General features: G+C 41.7%; 1 protein-coding gene across 3 annotated transcripts in view; it reads right to left on the reverse strand.

The window, feature by feature from the left end:
• The window catches only part of sh3gl3a (SH3-domain GRB2-like 3a), a 36,524-nt gene extending 12,828 nt beyond the window's left edge, over nucleotides 1-23,696 (reverse strand). For 2 of the 3 annotated variants that reach the window (XM_079555045.1, XM_079555044.1), the window contains exon 1: nucleotides 23,488-23,695. In XM_079555045.1, the coding sequence (XP_079411171.1) occupies nucleotides 23,488-23,532 (45 nt within the window). In that variant the 5' untranslated portion in view covers nucleotides 23,533-23,695. Of the gene's footprint in view, nucleotides 1-23,487 lie in introns of all 3 variants that reach the window. The other variant, XM_079555043.1, reaches the window with a different exon arrangement.
• Between the last annotated feature and the right edge of the window lie 355 nt (nucleotides 23,697-24,051).

Here is a 24,051-nt window from a genome sequence, read left to right on the forward strand (position 1 = left end):
TTTTTTGGCAATGCTGTGAGCTCTGAAACTTTTCCCTTTGAGAGGAATGAGTCTGGCAGCCGTAGCGGGAGGCAGTGGTTTAAAATTAGCACAGACAGCGATGACAGACACGGCCCCTCGTATATAATAAGTCCAATTATCACCTCAGCCCGAAGTGAAAGATTCAACAGCACGATGTGGGAAACCTGTCCAAGAATACTCGACTGAGGGAGAGAGAACCGAGGGTGTGACGGGGGAAATTAAACTAGACGAGCTTCAAAGTGCAAGTAATCGGTGCTGAGGCAAATCCAGCAGCGTGGAATTGTTAATAAACTTGACCTATTATTCATGAATTATCAAGACATTTCCACTCTGCTGCACTTTTAGACAGAAATCTTGACATTGAGAAAAGCAAATGCTGACCTCCCAACTATTGTAGTAATCAGTAGTTGTGTTTCTGTCTGTAAATGTCATTGTCCTCTCAACCGACTTTAAAACAGAACAAGCTTTTGCCCCTTGAGGCCACAAGCGCCACTGCAGCTGTCGTGGCGTTTTTTTTTTACTCCTTATTGTACGTGAGAGTAAATACTATTGTACATTGTGCCACAACCCAATTGCACAATGGAGATATTTTTTTCTGCTCAAACTTGAATGTAAATACTGCTTAAGTGGCGCTAGCCCGCAGTTAGCTTTACCCGTTAGCCTGTTAGCTTCTTCTGATCGTGATAAACCAAATAACAACGTTTTGCAAAATGTTCATCAACAAACCGAAAGCTGTAGACAGAATACAGTCAGGACTTGTCTGCCATGTCATAAACCTCAGAAATGCGAACCAAAAGTGATTTTGTAGACGACCATTAGTGTGTATTGGGGCTGCCGGGTCGAAGCAGGGAAAGCTGCAAGTGTGGTTTTCTGGCCAGAGACACCAGGGGAGATGAAAGACCCACAATCATCCCATAATCCCTTGTATTACCCCCAGAGGGAAATGGAAAGGGATTTATTAAGGTAAAAAAAAAAAAGCTACTTTGTTCTGATTTAACATGTTTTATACTTTTAACTGTCTATAAAGTCCCATCGAGAGACAAGTGCACCCAGTTCTGCTATAAGCACCATGATGCATACTCTTCATCAAGAGCTTGTATTGATGATGGGAGAGTGTGACCACTGCTCAAAGCCCTTTCCAGCACATCCCAAAGATTCTCAATGCATGCGTGACTATGATGTCTCACACTCCCTGAACCGCTCTTTCACAATGTGAGTCTAATGAATCCTAGCATTGTCATCTTCGAATAAGCCCGTGCCATCAGGGAAGAAGAAATCCATTAATGGAGTAACCTGGTCATTCAGGATGTTCCGGTCGTCAGCTGATCTCATTCTTTGGGCTCATGATGTTGCTGAACCTAGACCTGACCAACAACTGCAGCGACCGCAGATCATAACAGTTGGTTAAATCCAGGAGGTGGCGACTTCTTTTTGTTTTGTCTGGTCAAAAAAAAATCAAACCCCAAATCTTTATTTTCCTAATAATGGCACCACTACCGTTATGAACAGGTATTCTCTACCTTTGCAGATCAGTGAAACACTTGTAGCTTAGTAAAAAAGAAAAAAAAAAGTGGAAAGTGTAGCCTGTAATGTCTTCAGGGCTATGTTAGTCACGTCCTGAGCCTCTTATCAGACCCTCGGTTCAATATTCCCGTCCCTCCTTTTATTAAGGCGCTGCTGTAGTGAGTCATCCCTGCTCTGACACCGACTTCACACGTCATTTGCAAACTGTCAGCAGCTGCAGGCTCCGGGGACGGGACGAAGCAAATGACACTAATCTGAGTTAATTATTTACGGGGCCGCCTGACATCACGCCAAATACCGGCAGTACTACGAATGTGACAACACAAAACACAGCAAAAACATGGTATATGCCAACGCACCACAATACATAAATCCAAAAGCATAAACACCTATGGCTGATAGGGCTGCACGGTATGAGAAAACACAGACGTATTCAATAACTGTCTATTGTCATTGTTGTAGGGATTACTCCTTACAAGTAATTCCAACAACTCCTGCATTTAAAAGAAATCTATTTACTTCTTTGATTGCTCTCTTTCAAGTAATCTGATCAGCTACTCTAGTTTAAGAAAAGCATCGAGCCCGGCCTTTTTGCTCTGCCCCATTTAGTTGAGAACATCTTGCTTCCTGCACAGAACCGACAATGGACCTCAATTATCCTTTGCTTTAGACGTGATAACATAATGTCTGTTGTTTTTCTAAATGTCTGACATTCCATGAGTAATAATATGTTTTCAGCCGTCAGAATGTGTTACTTGATACTAAGACTGCGTACAGACTTAGACTGTGCTGTCCAGTGTTGCTCATATGTGTAATAAAGCCCAACCCTCTACCTCTTCTCATATCCTCTTCTCAGCAGGAGTTTTCGTAAATCCTTTATATGACCGCATAATAACTGTAATAATGGTACGGCGTGCCTCCTTCCCAAAACAAGCGCCTCCACGTGGGCTCTGCTGCTGCTCCCGCGATGACCCCCCTCCGCCCTCTCGGTTACTGTACATTGTTTGCACATCCGGCTCCATCCATTACGCAAGGCCCGGCAGCAGAAAAGCGCTGACGCAACAGGGCTACAGGGTAGATTCACATTTATGAACGCTGTAGAACCTGCCATGTTTTATTCAAAATACTTCGGACTCTGCAAGAGCTGAATCTGTGCATTCATTAAACTACAAAGACATATATCAGGGCAGGATTAGCACATCGATCTGTATTGGGATGAATGATGACAACAGTATGTGCAGTCAGATTTGTACTTGCTTCTCTTTATGTTGCTGGGTGATGTCATTTGACTTCTCTCTAAAGACTTTGATCGTTATATTGAAGGGAAGTTAGAAGCTATATGTTGAAAAAACACAGCACTTACACTGTGTCAGCGTCATGTTTTTCAATCACATAAAAGGAGAACGTCAGCAGCAGACATCGATCCAGGCCTCAAGAAATAGTTAAGTCTTTCGACCCGTCAGTTCCTAATTTCCTTTGTCAGTGAAAGCTTCACAAATGAGCGATTTGCTTGGTGGAATGGTGCAGCATGAAAGTAGATTTGTAAAAACAATTCATTGAGAAAGGCATAAAATGAATAATAAATCTGAGATAATGACGAGGAAGCTTTAACCTCTTAACCCCCACCTGAAGCACATTTTTTCAGTTTCGGCATTACCCAAATCTAAAAGCTTCTTGAAAAAAAAGTGTTGAAATAGCGACAAAAACAAGGATGAAAAAAAAAAAATCAGCAAAAAAGTGAGAGAAATGCAACAAAACAGCAATGAAAAAGCAACAAAAACAGTAAAAAGGCGACAAAAAAATAATAAAAACGGGACAAAAAAAGGATCAAGAGTGACAAAAAAGCATAAAAACCATCAAGAAAAGAGTAAAAAAAAGTTACAAAAAATAATTTTAAAAATGTTTAAAAAAAAGCAAAAATAACACACAAAAGAGGATAAAGCATAGTCTGAAAAGTAAATAAAATACAGTAAAGGAGATACACATTATCAAAATATGAGGGCTGTGATAACACTTCAATAAATGTAAAAAAGCACTTTGATTCTAAACTTTGGACACATGACTTTACATATTTTAAAGGGGCTAGATGCAAGTTCTGCCTCACTACTGCCACCTCAGGTCGTACATGTAACTGCAGGTTCTATATTAAGCTCGTGCATGACGGCACTTCAGACCCGAGGTAACACCTTTTTGACAGTGCAGATTTTAGAGGCAGTTGTGGTGAACAGGTCTGGGCTCATTCTACACATTAGGACATTGCTGGAACATGTAGGGGGAGGAAAATACATTATTTTTTAACATTTTAGACTCTGTATAGGCCCTTTAAGCTAAACACATTACTTATCATAATTACTGCATCGCAATGAATCAGATTGGCCCCTGAGTATTGTGATCGGATCGTGACAAAAGTGTGTCGCCCCAGCCTTTCAAAACATACTGTAATTGTTCTAACAAAACACTAACGGTGGAGAAACTGCATGTGCAAATACAAGAGTGCAAGTCCTGCTAATAAAGAACAAAGTAGCGATGCATGATCTGGATGCATGACGGGCCAAAGATTTTCAACTCATGAATCAGATCCTTTATGTAAACCTAACCAAAAACCTGCTCATTAAGATTTTTTTTTTTCTTTTTCTACACGGGCTCCACTCTCAATAGACAGAGCCCACTCCTGACTACTACGTTTCATATTTAACAGAACAGGTGTCTCACTGGAGCGTCCTGGGACCTCTGGGTTTTGTGCCAGTGCTCCATATAAAGAACTGCAGAAAGGCGCAGCACCAAGTGGGTCAGACTCCGCGGGTAAATTTAGCCCATTCAGAGCTGCTCAGGGCTGGGGCTGCGGAGGCTTTCTAGGACATGGAGCAGAGGAAAGAGAGAGAGAGAGAGGGGCTGCGGTGGAAAATAAATGTGGAATCTATCGGCACATAAGGCGGTACTCTGGCTCCTTTTGCAATTAGCCGGTATTGAATTTAGACACCGCTTTGATTGTCCTTTTTCGGCTAGACCTTGTTTTTGAACTATTTTGTCACGGTGTTGGACGTGGATTGAGTCGACTATTCTATTAGCTACTACACTGGAAGAGAAAAGTACGAGAACCGCGGTTGTATAATAATTTCGCGCATGTAGGAGTGCTGATATTTCATCCATCCGTTTGTAAACTCCTTATTCGAAGCATGAAGCAAAGCCAAGTCTATTTGCAGGCAGTGATGGTCAAAGAAGATTTCATTTCCAGAGTAAAAGTACAGATACTGGTCGAACACAACTCCGATAAAAGTAGAAATTGGTCAGTGAAAGTACTAGTAGGTATTTTCTGTAGAAAATATTGAAGCGCTCAAAGCAGAAAGTAAAAAAAAACAGTTTGAAAAATAACTTTGCAGCTTCAAAAAACACAAAAATTGCGCCTGAATTCACCATATGCACGGGGACAAACCTTCTTCCTTGCTGTTAAATGGTGGCATTTGACAGTGCATGTCCACAGCGCCGCCTACTGTTCATAGAGAGTGCATTTTTAGGCTTTTAAAATAAACCAAACACCAAAATGACTTTATAATACTTGCGGTTTTATAAAAATGTGATGGAGTAGAAGTATTAGATTCTCACACAAATCAAGTAATGAGATTGAGATGGCTTTGTTAGAGAACATAAAACTGAAATAACCATAAAAGTTAGAAATGAAGAGTTCCACTGTCAAACATAATCACTCTCAGCCTGGATCTGAGCATTGTCAGAGTCGAGCCCTGTTTCGCATCTTCATGAAGATTGATCCAGGTTTAGCAGCATGAAACTGACACGCAGCCTCATCGCGCTTAATCCTTATACTGTGAGCACCGGCAGGAGACCATTAGGCAGCATTAACATCGAATACAGTGCAAGTAATTGGAATGATAACTCTTCTCCACAACTGTAGACGTTTGGCAGACTGGGGATGGTCATGTGACTAAACAAGGTCCGTATCTATTCAGTGAATGATGCACAGAACACCAGATGTATCCAGGAAGAGGAAAGAGTCCGAGCCCAGTAGGAAACAGATGAGGCAGACTGGACCGGAGACAGCTGTGCCATTATGTAATCTGTGCCTCAGACCTATTAGACTGGACACTGCACTGACGTGAGACATGGATAATAACAGAATACCAAGAAACATAAATAAATCAAAAAAATAATGCAAATCTTTCGTAATTTATTAATAAAGTAGGAGAACAATTCAACCTGGATAGACTCTGTGACAAAAGCTGTGATTAGTGGTGGTATGGGAGACCTGTGAAGGATGTAGCAGGGTGAAGCCACAGACAGAAGAGGCGGTGAAGGGGCGGAGGTGGGTCTCAGCACAGCTTGGAAGCAGACAGGCCATGAGCGCTGGAGCTAAAACGCAGGACCGCGGGCGATGTTTGGCTGCAACAAAGGTGTGACTCTGCACAGAAAGGCTCAGGTGGAGGTGTGACCCTGTGGCTGGAGGTAGGTGATGCACAAATGAGTCTTCCAGGCTGAATTTGCACCTATAGGCTTCACAACTAACACATTCAAGTCACTGGCCTGAATATGGTTTGCAGATGAGATTGGTTAACCATTGCTCGGACATTACATGTTTTTGCAGATTTCCACGAGCCAACTTGTCTCGCACAGCTGTTTCTTCACTTTATGTGGTTATTTCTGTAGCGATCGAAGTAATTACTGAACCCATCTGCCGCAGCACAAAAACTAATTAAATGTAAGCACCTGAACTCCTGATGAGAGGATTGATTTTCCCAAAGTCTAATTCAAAAGAGAGAGACTTGTTTCCCTCCAAATCCTACAGGCACTACTGGGTGTTCAGACCGATTAGTTTAACAGGTTAATGACGCCGGCTCGATAAGGCGGAGGAGGTTAATTTACGCCTGTTCGAGAGCGCTGTACTCGGAGACAATGAATGGACAGATTTCTTCAACATCTCAAGCTCCCATTTCGCACTTCACATTGTGCTGTAGTAGGAAAACTTTACAACCAAATAGGTACGAATGTGTTTCGGGCAATTTAAAGCAGTACTAAGTAACTTATTTAACCTTAATAAATCCTTTCCGTAGTCCCTGTGGGGGTAATACAAGTGTTTATGGGATGATTGGAGGGTCTTTCATCTCCCCCTGGTGTCTCTGGCCAGAAAACCATGTTTGCAACTTGACTGCCCCCGGTGCGGTGAAAGCAATACACACTAATGTAATCACGAAGAAGAAGCTAACATGCTAACGGGCAAAGCTTTCTGCGGGCTAACGTCACTTTAAACAGTATTTACAGCCAAGTTTGAGTGAAAAAAAATATTTCCGTTGTATAATTGGATGCACAGTAACCCTCTCTTCCTTCACCTTTCCTGTCAGCGTAGTATTTACTCTCCAAGACAATTAATAAATTAAAAAATCGTAACTTGCTACGACACCTGCAGTTGCGCTTATGGCCTCTAGGGGGAAGAGTTACTTAGTACTGCTTTAAAGAAAGACAATGGATACAATTTAATAGGATGGTAAAATAAAGAAAAGAAAACCAATCTCAAGTTACATGGTGTTGGCATAGCTTTTCAGTCGTCTGTTCAATTGTTTCAAACATTGTCGACTGGATTGGGTAGATTGAGTTGAGGACGCTTCACTGTCCCATAACACTCACCTTTCTTTGAATCCAGAATTTGCTTGAAAGACTTTTCCATATTACATCACAAGTTTGATGCATTTACGTTTGGTAATTCTTTTGTGATTTGCAGACTACGGTGGGCCTGATCTTGTGTTTCTAAACGCAGACTGTAGACTAGACTTTTGAGCTGTAAGTGGGCTGGACAGACTCCCATGGCGATATGTGGGTGGGTGTGGGGGTTGTGGGGTGCTCACGTGCTGGTGTTTTGATCAGGTTTCTGCGGCGTTTTCCCTGCGCACATTAATAGCCAGAACATTTGGGAGCTGGACAGTGTTTAACTCACAGTGGGAGAAATAGTTTGTCCTTGGTCTTGCGAGCTCTTAAAAAAAATACGAGGCTGTGTAAGATCTTAATGTAACGAAGAGGAGAGCGACGAGGAAGCGCTTGTTGTAGTCAGCCATGTTCATAGGACAACACGCCTTCTCTAAGAGACGCACTCAGGCTACCGGCGAAAGCACTGGTTTGGACGCACAATACCAACGACATGCCAAAGATCAGGCCTTGTGTGTTTTACCTTGTTTTTAAATACACAATCATCTCGACACAGCTTACATGTATTACTCTATTTAGTTAAAAATGAGCCAATTTTTATTTTGTTAAATTATTCAAGACCATGCGGTTAAATGGTGATATCAGATTCTTCCAACCACAGGGATAAAAATGTTATTCAGGTACGTTACCTGTCCCTGAAAAGAGTGACATAACCACTTTCATTCAGGCAGAAAAAGAAGAGATTCAGGTTTGAAACGAGTCTAGACTCGTTCAGAGAGTTCACGCTTCAAGGACCTGTGGCTTTGAAAGATACTGGGGAAAATGTATGAGGCTCACAAAGCACAGCATACAGGACTGACTCAGACGGATTATGTGTGCAGACTCAATATTGATCTCCTGAAGAACAGTGTAATGACCTTATACAGTAGGTGAATTGCATCTTGTATTTTGTTTAAATGGAACCTACAATGTCACACAAATGTGGCGCGTTGTTCATTAACTCCTTCGTTAATCTCAATGAGCTAGCTGTCATTTTATTCAAACATTTTTATCAGGGACAATTTGATTAATTAACACAGACACCAGGCGAGTTTGCCACTGATTTGACACATACAGAACATATAACTCTAACCTTCTGACCACTAGCAAACTGCACAGTCGCACAACTATAGCTCTGTGCACAGAATGTTTCTGGCTAACTTCCTGTCAGCCAGATGAAGAAGAAAACTTATAGGCTATTAATAGCTAAACTCCAAGTGTGTTTAATGTGTTCAGTTTCCACCAGTGAAGTTCATCCTGAGGAAAGTTTTGTTGTAATTAATTATCCAACAGCCGCATGTTTTCTGGCACGTGCTGTTTAAACATTTATTTATGTCAGCAAGACTCCGCATCAATAATGGGTGATAGATCAGAGTCCATAAGCCCTACTATGCACAGTACACTTTGCTGCTTCCTTTCAAAACAAACTTGTGGTACTCTGACTGCCCTTGTGGACGTCAATGTTATTGTATTGTGTTGTAATGATTATGTCTCCCATAGGGGCTGTAGTGAAGGGAGGGACAGGTGAAGTAATAACACAGGGACCTGCACTGGGTTTAAATACACTCAGCCAGAGGGTTAGGCCTTATGTAACAGGTTTCCCTCTGTATAACTGTTCCCAGACCTGAAGGATCACAGTCGTACAAGACTCTTGGCTCTTTCTTTCAGAAGTCAGCAATTACTAGAAATACTGTATCTTTAAATAATAATCATCTGACCAGCCCTCCAGATTTGCCTGAAAAACTCCCAGTTTTGAGCCATGTGGATTTCTCCAAAATCATTGATTTGTCCCAGTTTTCAGAGGTCCTGTCCCAGGTGTCCCATTTATCCCTCAACGTGATGCCCCAAAGTGTCAATGTCTTCTCACTATGTGTATGTTGCAGAACAAACCAATGAAAAGGCTTCCCATCTCAATGCTCACTGGACAAGGGAGTTGACAGTTAAACGTTCAGAATGGGAAAAATAAACTGAACATGTGGCTAACATCGGCAGGTTTAAATTGGATCACAGTTTAGTTTTCATGCACTAATGGAAACTACCAGCTGTAACAATTTGGCCCAATTCAGAAACAACCTAATACGGGCTAATAGTTTGGACACCCCCTACTCTGTATGGTTGTAGAATGTACCTTTCCCCAATAAAAACTAATCACGCTAAGCTTTGTCTGACAACATATTGGCTTTTATCAGTACTTGTCCTAACATACATGCAGCAGTATCAAGACAGAGACCAGCATTAGGAAAAAGAACACACAACAGAAAGTGTCCATGATCATGATTCATTAAATGCTCTTTGTCTTTATGGCAACAACTCACCCACATACACCCTACACACTACCAAGATGACAGTAAAACATTTAAAACAAATCTCAAATACACCTATGTGCTTTCCAATTCCGGATTTTGGCTCGTACACAAACCCACTGATCACCCCCCCACCTCTAATACTACATCAATCTTACGTTTAGCTTGTAGCATAAATAAAGGTGGGGAAAAATGTGTGAAAATGCAACTGATTTCATGTCCGATTTCCATGTGTATTTAAGAAAAAAGCAACATCCGCCCTAAAACCGTGACTTCATCTGTTATCACTTCACACAAAGAAACACAGTGTCCGTTTCGGGAGCAGCCGCTGGACAGACCTTTGGACCTGTTCAGTTCAGTGGATGTTGTAGGAGGAGCCGCTCATTGATAAACAAAGCAGAACAAAGGACATCCATGTGTAGTACATTGATAAAGTTCACATCTTATAACAAAACAAAAAAAAACTTCCAAAATATTGAAGTAATTTGTGAAGAAACTACTACTACCAGCAACAGATAGCATGCCTTTCTACTGTGTGTTGCTAAAAGCATTTACAGTAGCCACACAGTCATTTCCCGGTTAATAATTGATGCCGGTGATTAGCGGAGAGTCCGACGGAGTCCTGGCCAAAACAGAGCCATCAGCTTCAGCACAGGGAGAGGAGAAAGACACGAGACAGAGATAGGCCAACAGAGAGATAGGGAGGGAGGGGGGGAAAGGAGTAGAGCAGTTAGTGCATACCAGAGCTGTGAGATTTACTGGATCTTCTCGTTGTGTAAACATAACTTCTACTGTCAACGTATCTGTAATTATTTAACTAAAGAACTTGGCAAACTGTGAATTACTCACAATCACAGCGCACCACGCAAAACTCTTTTACACCTGAAGGTCTCTATTGTTTAACTTAGCTCCCACCTGAACAGAGCACATGTTTTTGTTTCAGTTTGGCTCTAAAGGCTTCTTGATAAAAAGTGTCAAAATAGCAAAGAAAATATGACGAAAACAAGGATAAAAATGCGACAAGAGAGCGACAAAAAAAACGTGACCAAAAAAAAAAAAAAATAGTGACTTTGATGAAAGCGCTACAAAAAAAAGCCACAAAAGAGCAACGAAAAAGTGAGGATAAGGCGAGGAAAAAGATCCTTACGTTGGGTTTTGGTCTTAGCTTTCAAATGAGGCATTACACTGGGTTGTAATCTGTGGGTAAAGCTGAATTTGAGAAAAAAGGCCCTTGGTCATTAAGGCGGGGGTTAAGAGTTTCAATGCTCCTATGCAAGTCTATTAAAACATATTTTGGTTTGGGGCGCTGCTCCATTTCTTAATACAGCCTGCAATGAGCAAACTATCCACCAGGGGGGTGCTGCAGCATCCTCAGCACCCTGGGGTTCCCAAGGCCTTGAAGGTTAGCCATGGATGTAGCTTTCTAAAGGTTTGGTGAGGACATGTCCCAACCAACTATGAGCAGTCTCCTTTTTCTTTTCCAGGCAGCTACACTTCCGAAAAGTAGTTCTGCCGGTGTTCACAGTGCTATAGAGTCGTGCGGGAGTCGAGTTTGCCGCGTTTCGACGTCATGCTGGCTAATCGGGGGTGCTGGGACGTTTATCCCACTAACTGCTCGTCTTTTGGGCTGCAAAGACAGGGAGCGCGGAATGGTAGGAATGAGGTGTACGAGCGATGGATGGTTGAAATTGTACAGCGATTGTACATTTGTTACAGTGCCATTAGTGTCCTACTGTTATTCCTTTAAATGAGTGAAAGTGGGTGTAGGTCTTAAATCAGTAATCTAACCTTTGCGTGTGCTCTATAGGAAACAGCAGTTCCATTGCAAACAATGTATGAGGTTACAGTGAGACGTTTTGTGGGCAGGAAGGAAGAGACACGAGTCTAGTGCATGTCTCTGTCAAGTCTAAGGCAGCAGAACATTAATGTGCAGGTTGAGATTACATTTTATGATTATGAAGGGTTTAATTCGCATGTTCAACAGGCAGCCTCACTCAGCGTGGTGTGACAACATGAGAGTGATTTCAGTCAATGCTGCCACAGGTAATTGCTTCATTAAAGACACGTCCAGAGCATTAGTCACACTGGTCTAAACTGACCGCAGCGTAAGCAGGGTCCAGTCACGGCAAACGTCATTATCCTTCCATCAATTAAATTATTTAGGAGTCAAACATGAAATGACTATCAAGGAAGACTTATCGGCAAAAACACAGCTAACACAACTGCACCGTTTCTGATTTTTGTCTTTAGATCCGTCAAAGGTTTCAGAGGTTTGTGGAGAGAAAGATCAGCTCCAGGCAATCATATTTTGCAAAAGAAGAAAAAGCTTTATTAATGGGCCAGAAAAGCCTGTTCTACTTTTGCAAAATATGAGTGCCAGGACCTGATCTTTCTCTCCACATCCCATTGCCTCCTTCCATGAGCACCATTTTTTGCTGGATACCAGAAGCTCCCTGTTCTACTTTCTGTTAGGTTTCAGAAGTTTGTTAGGAAGGAATGACAGGCACGATTGGACTAGACTTCTGCAGCAGAAAGCATCTTTCGCCTTGAAATCAAGCAATTAGCTACAACCTTTTCATTCATTTCACAAACGCACAAACCATTTCAGAAACTACGGGTTCTCGTTCTTTTAAACCAAGTATTGAATCCCCGAGGTAGAACACACCTATTTCGCACTCTGTTGCTTTCTCCGGAGCCAGGGAATTGCTTACAACGGCAACAACCACATTCTAAAAATAGTGGTGAATAAAAGGTGCGCTTTTGTCATGGGTGTTCTATGTAAGGGGAACAGGGTGTTTTCTGATGGGATCGTATGACAGTCCTTTGGGAAGACCCCGGTTTGTACGTGTCAGGTGTCGGCTGAAAACAAGAACCGGGCAAATACAATGACGACGAAGATGAACAAGGTGCTGAAATGTTAATGAGCTGAACAGACGTGAGGCCATGACCACTGGGCGACGGCCAGGCCCACCACATCAGAGTCATTAAGGATGGTGGAGACTGGACTGCGGACTCATCTTTGCATCATTAATGATTTTGCCTCTGGGAGCTACCGACGAAAAACGACGGGGGACATCTTGTGCTTTGAGATTTCATGAGTAATGATGGGATGTGACATTTCAACACAAACATAGAAAATTGATTAAGTTTCCTCTCAATACTTAACTATATTTAGAATTGATTACAGATAATGCTCCACTTGATCAGAACACCTGAGAACATGTGCACAGTTGTGGTTTCACAGGGCCCACAAAAGACGCACACAATTGTTCACCCAAATCAGAAAGTGAAACTCGAAACTAGGTCAAAACAAATTTGGAATGGCTGCAACCGAAAAGAAGAAGACAGTATATATCACAGGTATATGTTTATTTTCAATTGCATTAATTATGTTGACAAATGTCCCCGTTACCTTCAACAATACTTTGTAGGACACACCTCAGCCTATCCCACTCCACTCTTGCAACATCAATTTTTTTTGCCCCACCAAGAAGCCATGGGGAAATTGGCCGTTACAAAGCGCCCACGGACTGGAATAACCTCCCAATACCACAACAATGTGTCACATCTTTTCATGTATTTAAACGGGCACTATTCTCACACTGAAAGACACCGTGTTTATGCTTTTAATGGAGGATTATTCTTCTCTGTTCGTAATGTAGTTAATCATAGGCTCTTAAAAATGCTGTAATGTCATGTTAACAGCCTGAGGCCTCATCATGTCATTTTAATTCCTGTCAATGTAAACCTTGTCATTTATTGTGAAATCTGGGGAAGTGGTGGGTCTTAGGGGAAGCATACTGTCAATGTTGTTTTGGTCTTTATTTCTATGCTGTCTTTCTTCTGACATGTTTTATTATATATTGTCATGTTTTGTGCATGTCTGGCTCTTGTTGTTATTTTCAATCATTGATTGAAAGGAGCCCCATGAAAATAAGATGCCATCCAAAAGAAAAGAATTAAAAAAACCAAGATCAACAAGTGGATACAAACAAATCTTTTCTTCTTCATTTTACCAGGTCAATTGAGAACAATAATAATAAACATACATATGACAAAGGAGTATCCACAACACACAATACATGCATCAGAATGGACAATAACAATTACAGTACAGTTAGTATTACACTTTGCATGCTTGGATTGACAAGCATCTCAAACCACCACACCATTACTGAATTCATTTCACACTTTATGACTGTAAGGTACTATTTTAGCCACAATTGCCCTCGCGTCATGATGGAGGCGAGGCTGACAATCTGCTCCATCACCAACTCATACAACACATTCACATTGTATGGAACATGCTTTCAGGATAGAGTGAAACGTTGTAGGGCTGGGCGATATATCGATATATTTTTTAATGAGATGTGGAATTAGACCATATCGTGTATATCGGGATATTTCAAATTGGCATAATCTATTAAAGAGGGGGTATTATGCTTTTTCAATCACATAGCACCAGTCTATATCACACTACAATGATGACCAAACCTTCTGTTGGTCTGTAAATGCAGTAAATTAGAATAACTGCCTTGTATAAAATTACTCTCTCAAAATGGCTGTAGCAAATGTCTTGAAATAGGCCTCTGTCTCTTTAAGAACCTCTGACCCTTTCCGACACGCCCCCTCCACACGCTGTCTGTGGCATCAGTGGGGAGGGGGTTCTGCTGAGGAGCAGTGATTGGTTACTCGGCTGGTGACGAAAGCTCGGAGGCGTCTCCAGGAGGTGGGGGCGTTCCTAGGAGGACTCAGGCAAACCTATCCCTAAAATGGCTGCCATCACAGTCTTTACAGATTACTCAAAAATATGTGAATGTGTCTTAAACTGAGCACTTTATTTTGTTAATTCTTTATAATATATTAATGCTGCCTTATTTTGTTTTCTAGGCAATGTTTATTTAAGATTTGGGGTAGAATGATGGGGAATCTAACTGATTTCATTTTGTTGTAAAGTCGCCAATGGGAACAGATAACATAAGATTAATCTTCTCTCTTCCTTTTTGTTCATGTATGGATGGAAACTACTCGTATTTCACTTTGACTTAGCATTTAATTTCACAGCTCTCCTTTTGCGGAAAAAATATCGGGATATATATTGTATATCGATATTTAACCAATATTTATTGGGATATGACTTTTGGTCCATATTGCTCAGCCATAAAACGTTGGCATTTGTCCATAAAAAGGAAGTCCGGTTGAATGGTTTTTAAACCTAGTAGATATAATGAAGTACCAGGATGACAGAGAATTTGCAGTGGTTTACCCAAAGACTTGTTTTGGATTTGTATCGCTGACTTCTGGATCGAGGGACAAACGACACCTTGCAAAGGGACATCTTTCAAATGTAAGAGAGACATGAATAAACAACTGGAGAAAAATACAGAGAACAATCGACATAAAATGACTTTTTTTTTAGCCCGTTCTCTTCCTCTATTCAGCTCGTTCCCGTGAACTTTCTTGGTGACTCGCTTGTCATCCATCTCCCTGTTGTTAGCTCCATGTCGAGAGAGTGGGCTCTGCACCTGAGACTGAGCAGCGGATTCACACTAAAAGCTCGGATCAAGTCGCTGCTGGAGAGGCTGATTCAGACCACAGTGTCGTCGTGGGCTGCGCCGTGTGTCATCTCTGGGAAAAGAAACACACGGAGCCCGTTCTCACGGATGAGCAATGGATTAGTCACCGGTTTCTCTGATAACGCAAATTGTTATTATTGCAACACTACTACGAGACGCAATAAGGCGAGAATATTGCAAGATGGAGACACTATATACACAACGAAATACACGACGAAGCCTTGTATGCATCTTTTCTTTGAACTTAATCATTTGTGAATATTTATAACTATTCTTTCCCTCGGTCAACCCAAAAGCTCCACATAACTGCAGCTTCGCCCTGAAATGACCCGCTTTATTAATTTTTCAAAACCGTGTTTCCTGTTTCCAACTGTAGCTCCCGTTTGATCCGGAGAGCCGTGTTTGATTTGCGCAGCCGTTTCCTGACACCGGTGACAGAAAGTATGAAAAAATAACAGTATATGAAACACTTCGTTATGCCGGCTTATCAGGGCCGCGCACAAAAGACAAACAGCGACTTGTGAAGCGTGGAGGTTCACAATAGACCCGAAATGATTGTTTGGTGGTTCAGCTGTTTCCTTGGAGGACACATGAGGCAGACGGGGGGGCGGGGGCGTATCAGGACAGGATATACGTGCCGCTTCCCCTCAGAGACAAAACAATAAGCTACAACCCGAGCCTGCCATGGGAGGAGAGACAGGTGGAGTGTCACTCTGATAAGCGGCCGTTTTCAATACAGATTCGGCAAACTGCTGTGGAAAAAGGTGGTTTCAGAAGGACTGCCAGCTGCAATCATACTCGAACAGGACAAGTGGACCAAGAGTCTTGCCCAAGGACTCAATGACAACCAGGGGATCAAGCAGACAACCTGAGGAGTCGCTGCCTAGTGAACCACCGCTATTCAGTTTGAACCAGAGAATCAATGCAGCTTTATTGTTCTCAACTGTTATCTTTCACTGTACTAGACCTTTTCGAAGGCCGCTCAGCTGTATCCTTTGAAAGGCGAGAGCATGTGGGTCAGACAAAGCACCATACCAACTATTCATCTCTAACATTGTCCTTCCTCATCGCTAGGGATGTCACGGTTAACAGTGATTTTACAATTATTCACGATTAACGAAATTAAGGAAGGATTTCTACAAACCTTCACAGTACTGTCTAAATGTTCACAAAAAAGAAGCAAGACATAGTGCATGTTGATTTAAGGGCTGTTTTAATTGAAAACTTGTTGAACATTCAGCCCGTGTTATCATATCTTTATGCTTTTCACCTTTATGTAAAAAGAAAAAAAGATTTTATAATAATAAATAGGCAACAAAATGATGTTAGCGTTTTCAAAGATCTTCTATAATAATTACAAAAGAGCTCCTAAACAAATGAACCATCGGCTAATTTCTAACTGTGTAAACAAACACAGAACTGCCAAGGTTCTTTTGGGACTCTTCCTTCTGCGATGTTATGCAGGAATCATGAAAATGGATCAGATTTGCTCAGTGCACATTGGATTACTGAACCGGTGGATCTGGTGGATTTGCAGCGACACTGGGCTGTTTCTTCGGCCTTTACTGGTGAGTGGCACCTACAGCGGTTTACCGTGGCCCCTAAAATTCTTACGAAAAAGAAAACATCCCTACTCAGCAGCACACATGATATCCACAGCAAGCATCTGGTTCAATAACAAAAACAGCATCAACTATGAACTCTGCATAAAGACAATCACAGAAATTAACACAGATGCCTTCAAAAATACATACTGTTTCATTTTTGAAGATGGCCCGGGGGATGGACCAGGTTAGTAGGAGAGCCCCGTCCGGCTACGATAAGTTGAAAAGGCCTTGAACACAGATATGGCTTGCTCTGCTCACTGTTCCCAAAACCGTACTCCCTCTTTGTCAAAGCACATTGTTGCATTGAACACCACAGCACACATGATGCAATACACGTGAAACCCAAACCCACTTTCAATTTTGACCTATCATTGAATAAATTATGGATAAAAGATATATTTTTGTACCCATTTTTTATTATCTGCAGATATTTTTATTTTTTGTAAAGTAAATTGTACTTTGAGCAACTAGATATGGTAACTTTAGATTAAAAATTGACAAATGTCTAGAGGTCGAGGTCTTTTTCTAATGCCGGTGCCGATTTTTGGGGATTATTATTGGCCGATGCCGATATGCTCAGCCGATATGTCTGTAATCCTGTAGAAACATAAATACTTGGGATTTTAAAACTTTAGGTGATTTAATCATAGTTTATGTCCCAGCTTTGAACAGTTGCCGCTAGTATTAGCATGCTGCCGCTAGCATGCTGCCGTTAGCATGACCATACAGTTGCTAGCCGTGGTTTTTTTCGCCACGATTCAAAATAAAATTGTGGAGGTAGAAGCAAACTCAGCGATTGAATTCTCCAAATTATAAAAATGACATCCATATCATTGGTTTAGTGAAACTTACAATTAACAAACTTGTAGCAAACGAATTTTCATCGCAATGTTTCTCAGTTCCGCTGAGGTCAAGGGAGTTATGGGAGGACTTGTTTTAAAGCCCTGACTTTGCGACATATTGGCCTTTATCGGCGCTAGATCCGCTGATGGCCAATAATGTAAAATCCCCAAATATTGGCCCAATGTATCGGTCAATCTCAACAAATGTCATTTTCATGCTTTTTAGTTTGTTGTATTGGATCTGTGAAGCAAGTTTTAACAAAAAAAATCCTATATTTTAACAACAAAGTGTGCTTTTGACCCAAGAGCGCAGTGCTTTACAAAGTCCTAATGAAGAAGACCATACTGTATTGTGGAAATGCGTGAGCTCTAAAGTTGGAAAAAACCCACCTCACCCACCTTGCTAATGGATTTTCCTCAAATAAACATGATCTAATGACAAATGGATCAAAACAGGAAAACGCTAATCCAACATGACGGTTTGACATTTGGCTTGTGCTCTGAGGGGCGACTTTCTTTCAGCTGAGTAACCGTATAAATTACACCATAGAAATCCCTTCGCTCACATCCACACACCCACAGCATCATTATCCTTTCTGTGAAGTGGACAAAGGGTTAACAGTGGAGCCGGCCTCTGATTCACTGCCCACTGGTCCCAGGTCAGCGCCAATGCCAACGCTCTCTCTGTGCGGCGGCTCCGACAACACTGTGGTGGGAGAAACATATGAGTCGACTCGGTGTCATAGAACGAGTGGGATTCTGGCAATTGTAACCGGCTGTTGATTTAATTAAGTGAATGCATTTTGTCATTGTCAGCGATGCAATGTGGATCTTTGCAAATATCAGACATGCCTGCTGCTGCATCAAGGTCAAAGAAACGTTGGAAAATCAGCTACAACACTTTTACCTACTGGCTAAACTCCTGCTCAAACAAATATAAATCACAAAATGAGAAATGAACATATGTCAAAGTGAAGGTACAGTACATACCACCAAGCCACACAATAATCCCCCAAAACAGAAACAAACAGTACAGAAGCCCTACAATAATCGTAAGAAGCCTCATTCAGAAGTTTAACAAGACTTGCTCGAGACAACAGAGTCAATCAGAGTCCAGGGAATCGATACAGCTGGACGTTTCTTGGCTGACTTTTCGACATTCATCCAAATCCCTTGTCCAGAGCCAGAAAGTTTGTGACAGGGTTAGCAGCAGGTTGCATTCTTGTTCAGTTTAATCACCGCCCACTTTGAAGCCTGCTCGGAGTCCTGTCACAAACCTCGGCTCTGGAGAAGGGATTTAGATGAGTTTGTATCAAGAATTGTCCATCTGCATTGATTCATTCTGAAGAAAAAAAACAATATCATGTAAAAGATTAAAACAAAGGCAAAACCAAACGTACTGATCATATTAGACACCAAAAATGTTATGCTATATAATGAAGCACTTGTATGATATTCAATCCCTCATAGGTGGCTTGAAGCAGAACTAAGCAACTCATGCCCTTAGAGGCCATAAGACCATTGCAGGTGTCGTAGCAAGTTACGTTTTTTACTCATTAATTGTCCGTGAGAGTAAATACTACGCTGACAGAAAAGACAAAGGAAGAGAGCGATATTGTTCATCCAATTACACAATGGAGATCATTTTTTTCACTCAAACTTGGCTGTAAAAACTGTTTAAGTGGTGCAAGCCCACAGTTAGCTTTGTCTGTTAGCCTGCTAGCTTCTTCTTCGTGATTCTATTAGTGTGTATTGGAGCCTCCGACCTGGAGGCAGGAAAGTTGCAATTGTGGTTATCTGGACAGAGACACCAGAAGGAGATAAAAGACCCTCCAATCATCCCATTAACACTTGTATTAAGCCCAGAGGGACTACGAAAAGGATTTAAAGTTACTTAGTTACTTAGTTAGGTCAACGTAAACCTACGAGTCAGGTCTCGGAAAAAGCGTAAATAGTAATGTTTTTCTGAAACATTTTTGGGTGAAATGTTTAACCTCCAAATATCTATTTCAAAGACGTTGTATTGTTGTCATATTATCCAAGTGCCGGTATATGCAACAATAGTTCAAACTAAGAAAAGAGCTGTTCAGGATCTAGATAAAGAGAAATCAGATCCAAGGCATTGAAAATTAAAAGTCCTTATTAAATCTATGGCATTTCGTCGTACCTCGGATCTCCTCTCTCTATAAATCCAAAAATAGTCGCACCATTATTGACCCAAGGTGCACTGCTGCTTTCCAGACTTATTCATCGCAAACTGAAGACACTGAGTTGAGCCGACTCTGTGTCTAAAGACAATGCTTTCTGTTTGTTTGTTCAGTGCATTTTTACCTGGACTCGCTCATCTGGATTTGCCATGGACTTCAGCGACTGCTTATTAAAAAGTCACCTGCTGCGGCTATGCTCCCTTAGGCCAGTGCCATAGACCCCACTCAGTCCCGACTTTCCCAGGCCTTTAAAACAAGGACAATGATACGGTTTCCTTCAAGACACTCCGGAATGTGTGCCCTGGGGCGTTAAAATATGGTTACGCTAAATACAAATACACCGGCTAAACAGGATTACCGCGACAAAGGAAAGACACATAAGAACCTCTGAGCATTTTACAATTATGTGGACGGAAACGCAGGTAGATCAATTATTCAAGGGGCTAGATGCAAGTTTGCCATTTTATACTCTCTACTGCCACCTCAGGTCATGCGTGTAACTGCAGCTTATATACTAAGCTTGTGCATGGGCACTTCAGACCCAAATTAACACCTTTTTGAGTGACAGTGCAGGATTTTAGAGGCAGTTGTGGTGAACAGGTCTGAGCTCATTCTACACATTAGGGCATGGCTGGAACATGTAGGGGGAGGAACATACTTAGTTTTAACATTTTTAAACTCTGTATAGTCCCTTTAAACATGGCATACAGTACAAATGTAATCACACAAACAAATATTTTTGCTGCCGTGACCCAATCATCCATCTATTGCAAAATGCAATATTGTTGCATGATGGTAATGTAAGCAAAACAAAATGTATGCCGTAGTATTAAAGGGTCAGAATAAGTTTGTACTTTCATAAGATTGACAAGCTACTCTCAAAGCACTTCACAGCAGTGGCTCTCGGAAATTCCACAACAAAATAAGTGACCTTCCAACAAACCAACAGGCCCAGACTGAGATCAAATCAGAGCAAAACGATGTGTGAAAAAGGTGTATTGATTCTAAACTGGGTATAAACCACATCTAGTTCAAATGCTTATGATCTGTTATTAGAATGTCTTCAGTCTAAAATTGCAGTTTGAGTGGGGAGTAAAACTGTGCAGCGGTCAGCCGGCAAAACTCCGGTATGAAGCCATTTCTGTGGCCAAAGCTGACGAATAAGTGAGAAACACACACAGTGGCTGATAGGGCTGGGAAGATACACTTTTGCCATGATCCAATACGTATCACAACACTGAGGGTCCGATATGATTGCGATACAATTCTCGTTTTTGTCTATTTTTCGCTACAACGAACTGCAATATTTAACTCCAAATGGATTTGTCTAGAAAGCGCATGTTGAGTTTCCAATATGTGACGAAAATGAAAAGCACAAATGGCAGAAGCATTTTAGAAGTCTGGGTTGTTTTGTTTAAACCAATCAGCACCAAATCTCTATTTAACAAAATTATCTTTAAGTCAATAACAATCGTACATACACACAGTCTTTCAAACCACCAAGCATTCACACAGCGGCATTCGAAGCTCCAATCCTCTAGTTAGACCGGGACTCTATCACCCGCACAGCCCGCGTCATGAAATAAATCTATAACCTCATTAATCTCATGAACAAATTGTCTCTTTCAAAAGGTCAGCATCCCAGTGAAGCCGTACTATTTGTATACAGATTCCATCTAGAATCTCGCACTGGCCATACTTTCTCAGAATAGTTTACGTTGCTATTCCAGCCAAGAAATTCCAACCTCAGCAACCAATTCCAAACAAGAATAAACCCACAACCTTAACGCAAACATGATCACTTTTCTGAAACATTATTCAACTATTTGTCACATAATGATGACAATGACCCACAAAAGAGCCATACAAACTGGGCAACAGTCACCGACTATCGCCCACTGCGGTATGTTTCATTGCCGAGAGCATGTGGGAAATGCGGGTCACTCCGTCTAAATGGAGTTTTATGACTAACATAAATGAGGCGTCTTGTACGGAGGCCAGGACAATGGTGACGATTGTGACGGTGGAGTTTGGGAAGTTTCTCTGGCTTCTGACCCCGGGTTTGGTCTATACATTCAAGTGTCAACACAGCATGACGAACCGGGGGGGAGATCGTATGGTGAGAAATGATTGGGGTTAAAAAACAAATGGGTCAAGAGGAATTGATTCGTTTTGAGTAATTTCTTGAGTTCAGAAAGTCATGCCAAACTAAGGGCTGCGGACAACATGGAAGCCTGAATTGAACAAAGTTGGACCAGACAGCAAACAATAAAGGCCACCACCAGGCAGAATCAGAAAAACAAGATTCCAGGAGCCACTGCAAACATAAAACAGTGTTGGGATCATGCTTAGCTTTGCTCGTTCTTGTGACATAACAACATAAAAGCCGGAATATTCAGCAATGTGGCTTTAAAGGAACAGGCCACCATTTTTCCATACTGAAATATGTTCTTGCCTGAGCTTAGACGAGTTGATGCGTACCTGTCTGATCTTTTTGCGTGCCTTAAGTCACGCAAAACGACCAAAGATGTAGTTAGCATTTGACCTCTCCCAATGTATCCCTATAGCTCCAAACGGGGGTGAATTTGGAAGCAACCACGCTCTTCCACGGGCACAAAGACCAGACAGGTACGTATCAACTCGTCTAAGCTCAGATAAGAACATATCTCAGAATGGAAAGACGGTGGCCTGTCCCTTTAAGATGAAGTCTGGCATCATGCCCCCAAACAAAACTGACATCTCTACAGATGAAGCTATTGTCATCATGGTCAGACATCTAGGCTCTGGAAAGGAACCCCTTTTGACAATCGCAAAAACACACATTTGGAAAGGTTTCCTCTATTATTCTAATCATCAAAACATCTGGATATTCGTCCTTCATTCTTGAAAAACAAAGCAACTACAAAAGTCGTCATATGGTCGACTGTCTGGGGCTAATTTGATGATCCTCATGTCAAACGCAACATAAAACAAGAGAATGAACTCAGGCTATTGTATTATTTCAAGTGGCTGATTATACAGGAGCTATTCTGGTTGTGAAGATTGCCACTTGTGATGTCCCAGGAGATGTTACACAATAGCCCATTAGGATCTCATGTAAACAATCCTCGAATCCTCTCACGTTGTGGGCCACAAGCATTGTTATCTTCACCAGCTGTATGTCACAACGCAACAATGAATCCAAGGTCCATGTTTTTAAAGGAAAGTTTGTCACAGAAGCCCACAGAGAATGCCTCGACCATGTTTTCAGTTGCGAGGCTGGAGTAATTGCTATGGGAGCAAGGTGCACACACAAAAGTAGACTACGCGTCAAGGCTGTGGCACTATTGAACTTTGCTTCGTAAGACAGGCAGATTGTGCGTAAATATCACTGCCGATTGGTTTGAAACGAGGTTTGTACATAGTAAACACGCCTCATCCTAATCACTGATGCAAGTATCCTCCACTTATGCGCAATGGATACATAAATGGTCAGATTACTCAACAGACTTTCACGTTACGCGGTGAGAAACTAACGGGTATGGTTAGGTTAAAGCTGGGGCATGGCTCAAAATATGCCATAGAAGTGTCGAAACAAAGTGGAATTTACAAAAGGGACAGTTTGAGCTGTCTGTGAACCCCCAACATCCAAGCAACAGCGTTAGCAAAGCGTCAACATCCAAAAAAAAAAAAAACGGCGCACACAAGAAAACAGTTGTTGTGGTGGCGAGGGCTCGTACCTGGCTCGCTTTGTGGAACTGCTTCTTCAGCCCGGCCACTGACATCTTGAACCGAGGCCTGGCACTTCCCGTCCGTGGTGAAATGGTGCGGTAAAAAAGTCTGGTTCAAAGAGGAGCCCGAGAGAGGCTAAAGAAAAAGACACGAGCCCGTATCCACAACGCTGCACTCATCCGTCTCCAGCGTTTGAGATTGCAGCAACATCACAGCGCCGTCAAGCTCGCGCAGTGACTCGTGCGCAGCGCAGGAAATGCAGGCGGGGTCTGGAGATTAAAATTAGATTACGCGCCATGTAACCACAAACCGCTCTGGCCCGAACTAAAACGGATTTGTTTTTGCATATTATACAGACAGAAGTTTCAAAGCGACTGCAGTTTTTTTAATTCAATATTTGGCACTTAAGATCACTCAGGGTTAACAGTTAAATGGTAAAAAAAGAAAAGAAAAAAGAGGCAGGCTATCTGGTGTACAATAAGTACAAGCAAACACCGTAAGGGGCAGAAATATAAACAATAAGGAAATAAAGAATAAAATAAAAATAAGAACAGACTGTAAAAAGTAGAATA

Source organism: Gobius niger (genome assembly GCF_951799975.1).
Source record: "Gobius niger genome assembly, chromosome: 4".
Lineage (NCBI taxonomy): Eukaryota > Metazoa > Chordata > Actinopteri > Gobiiformes > Gobiidae > Gobius > Gobius niger.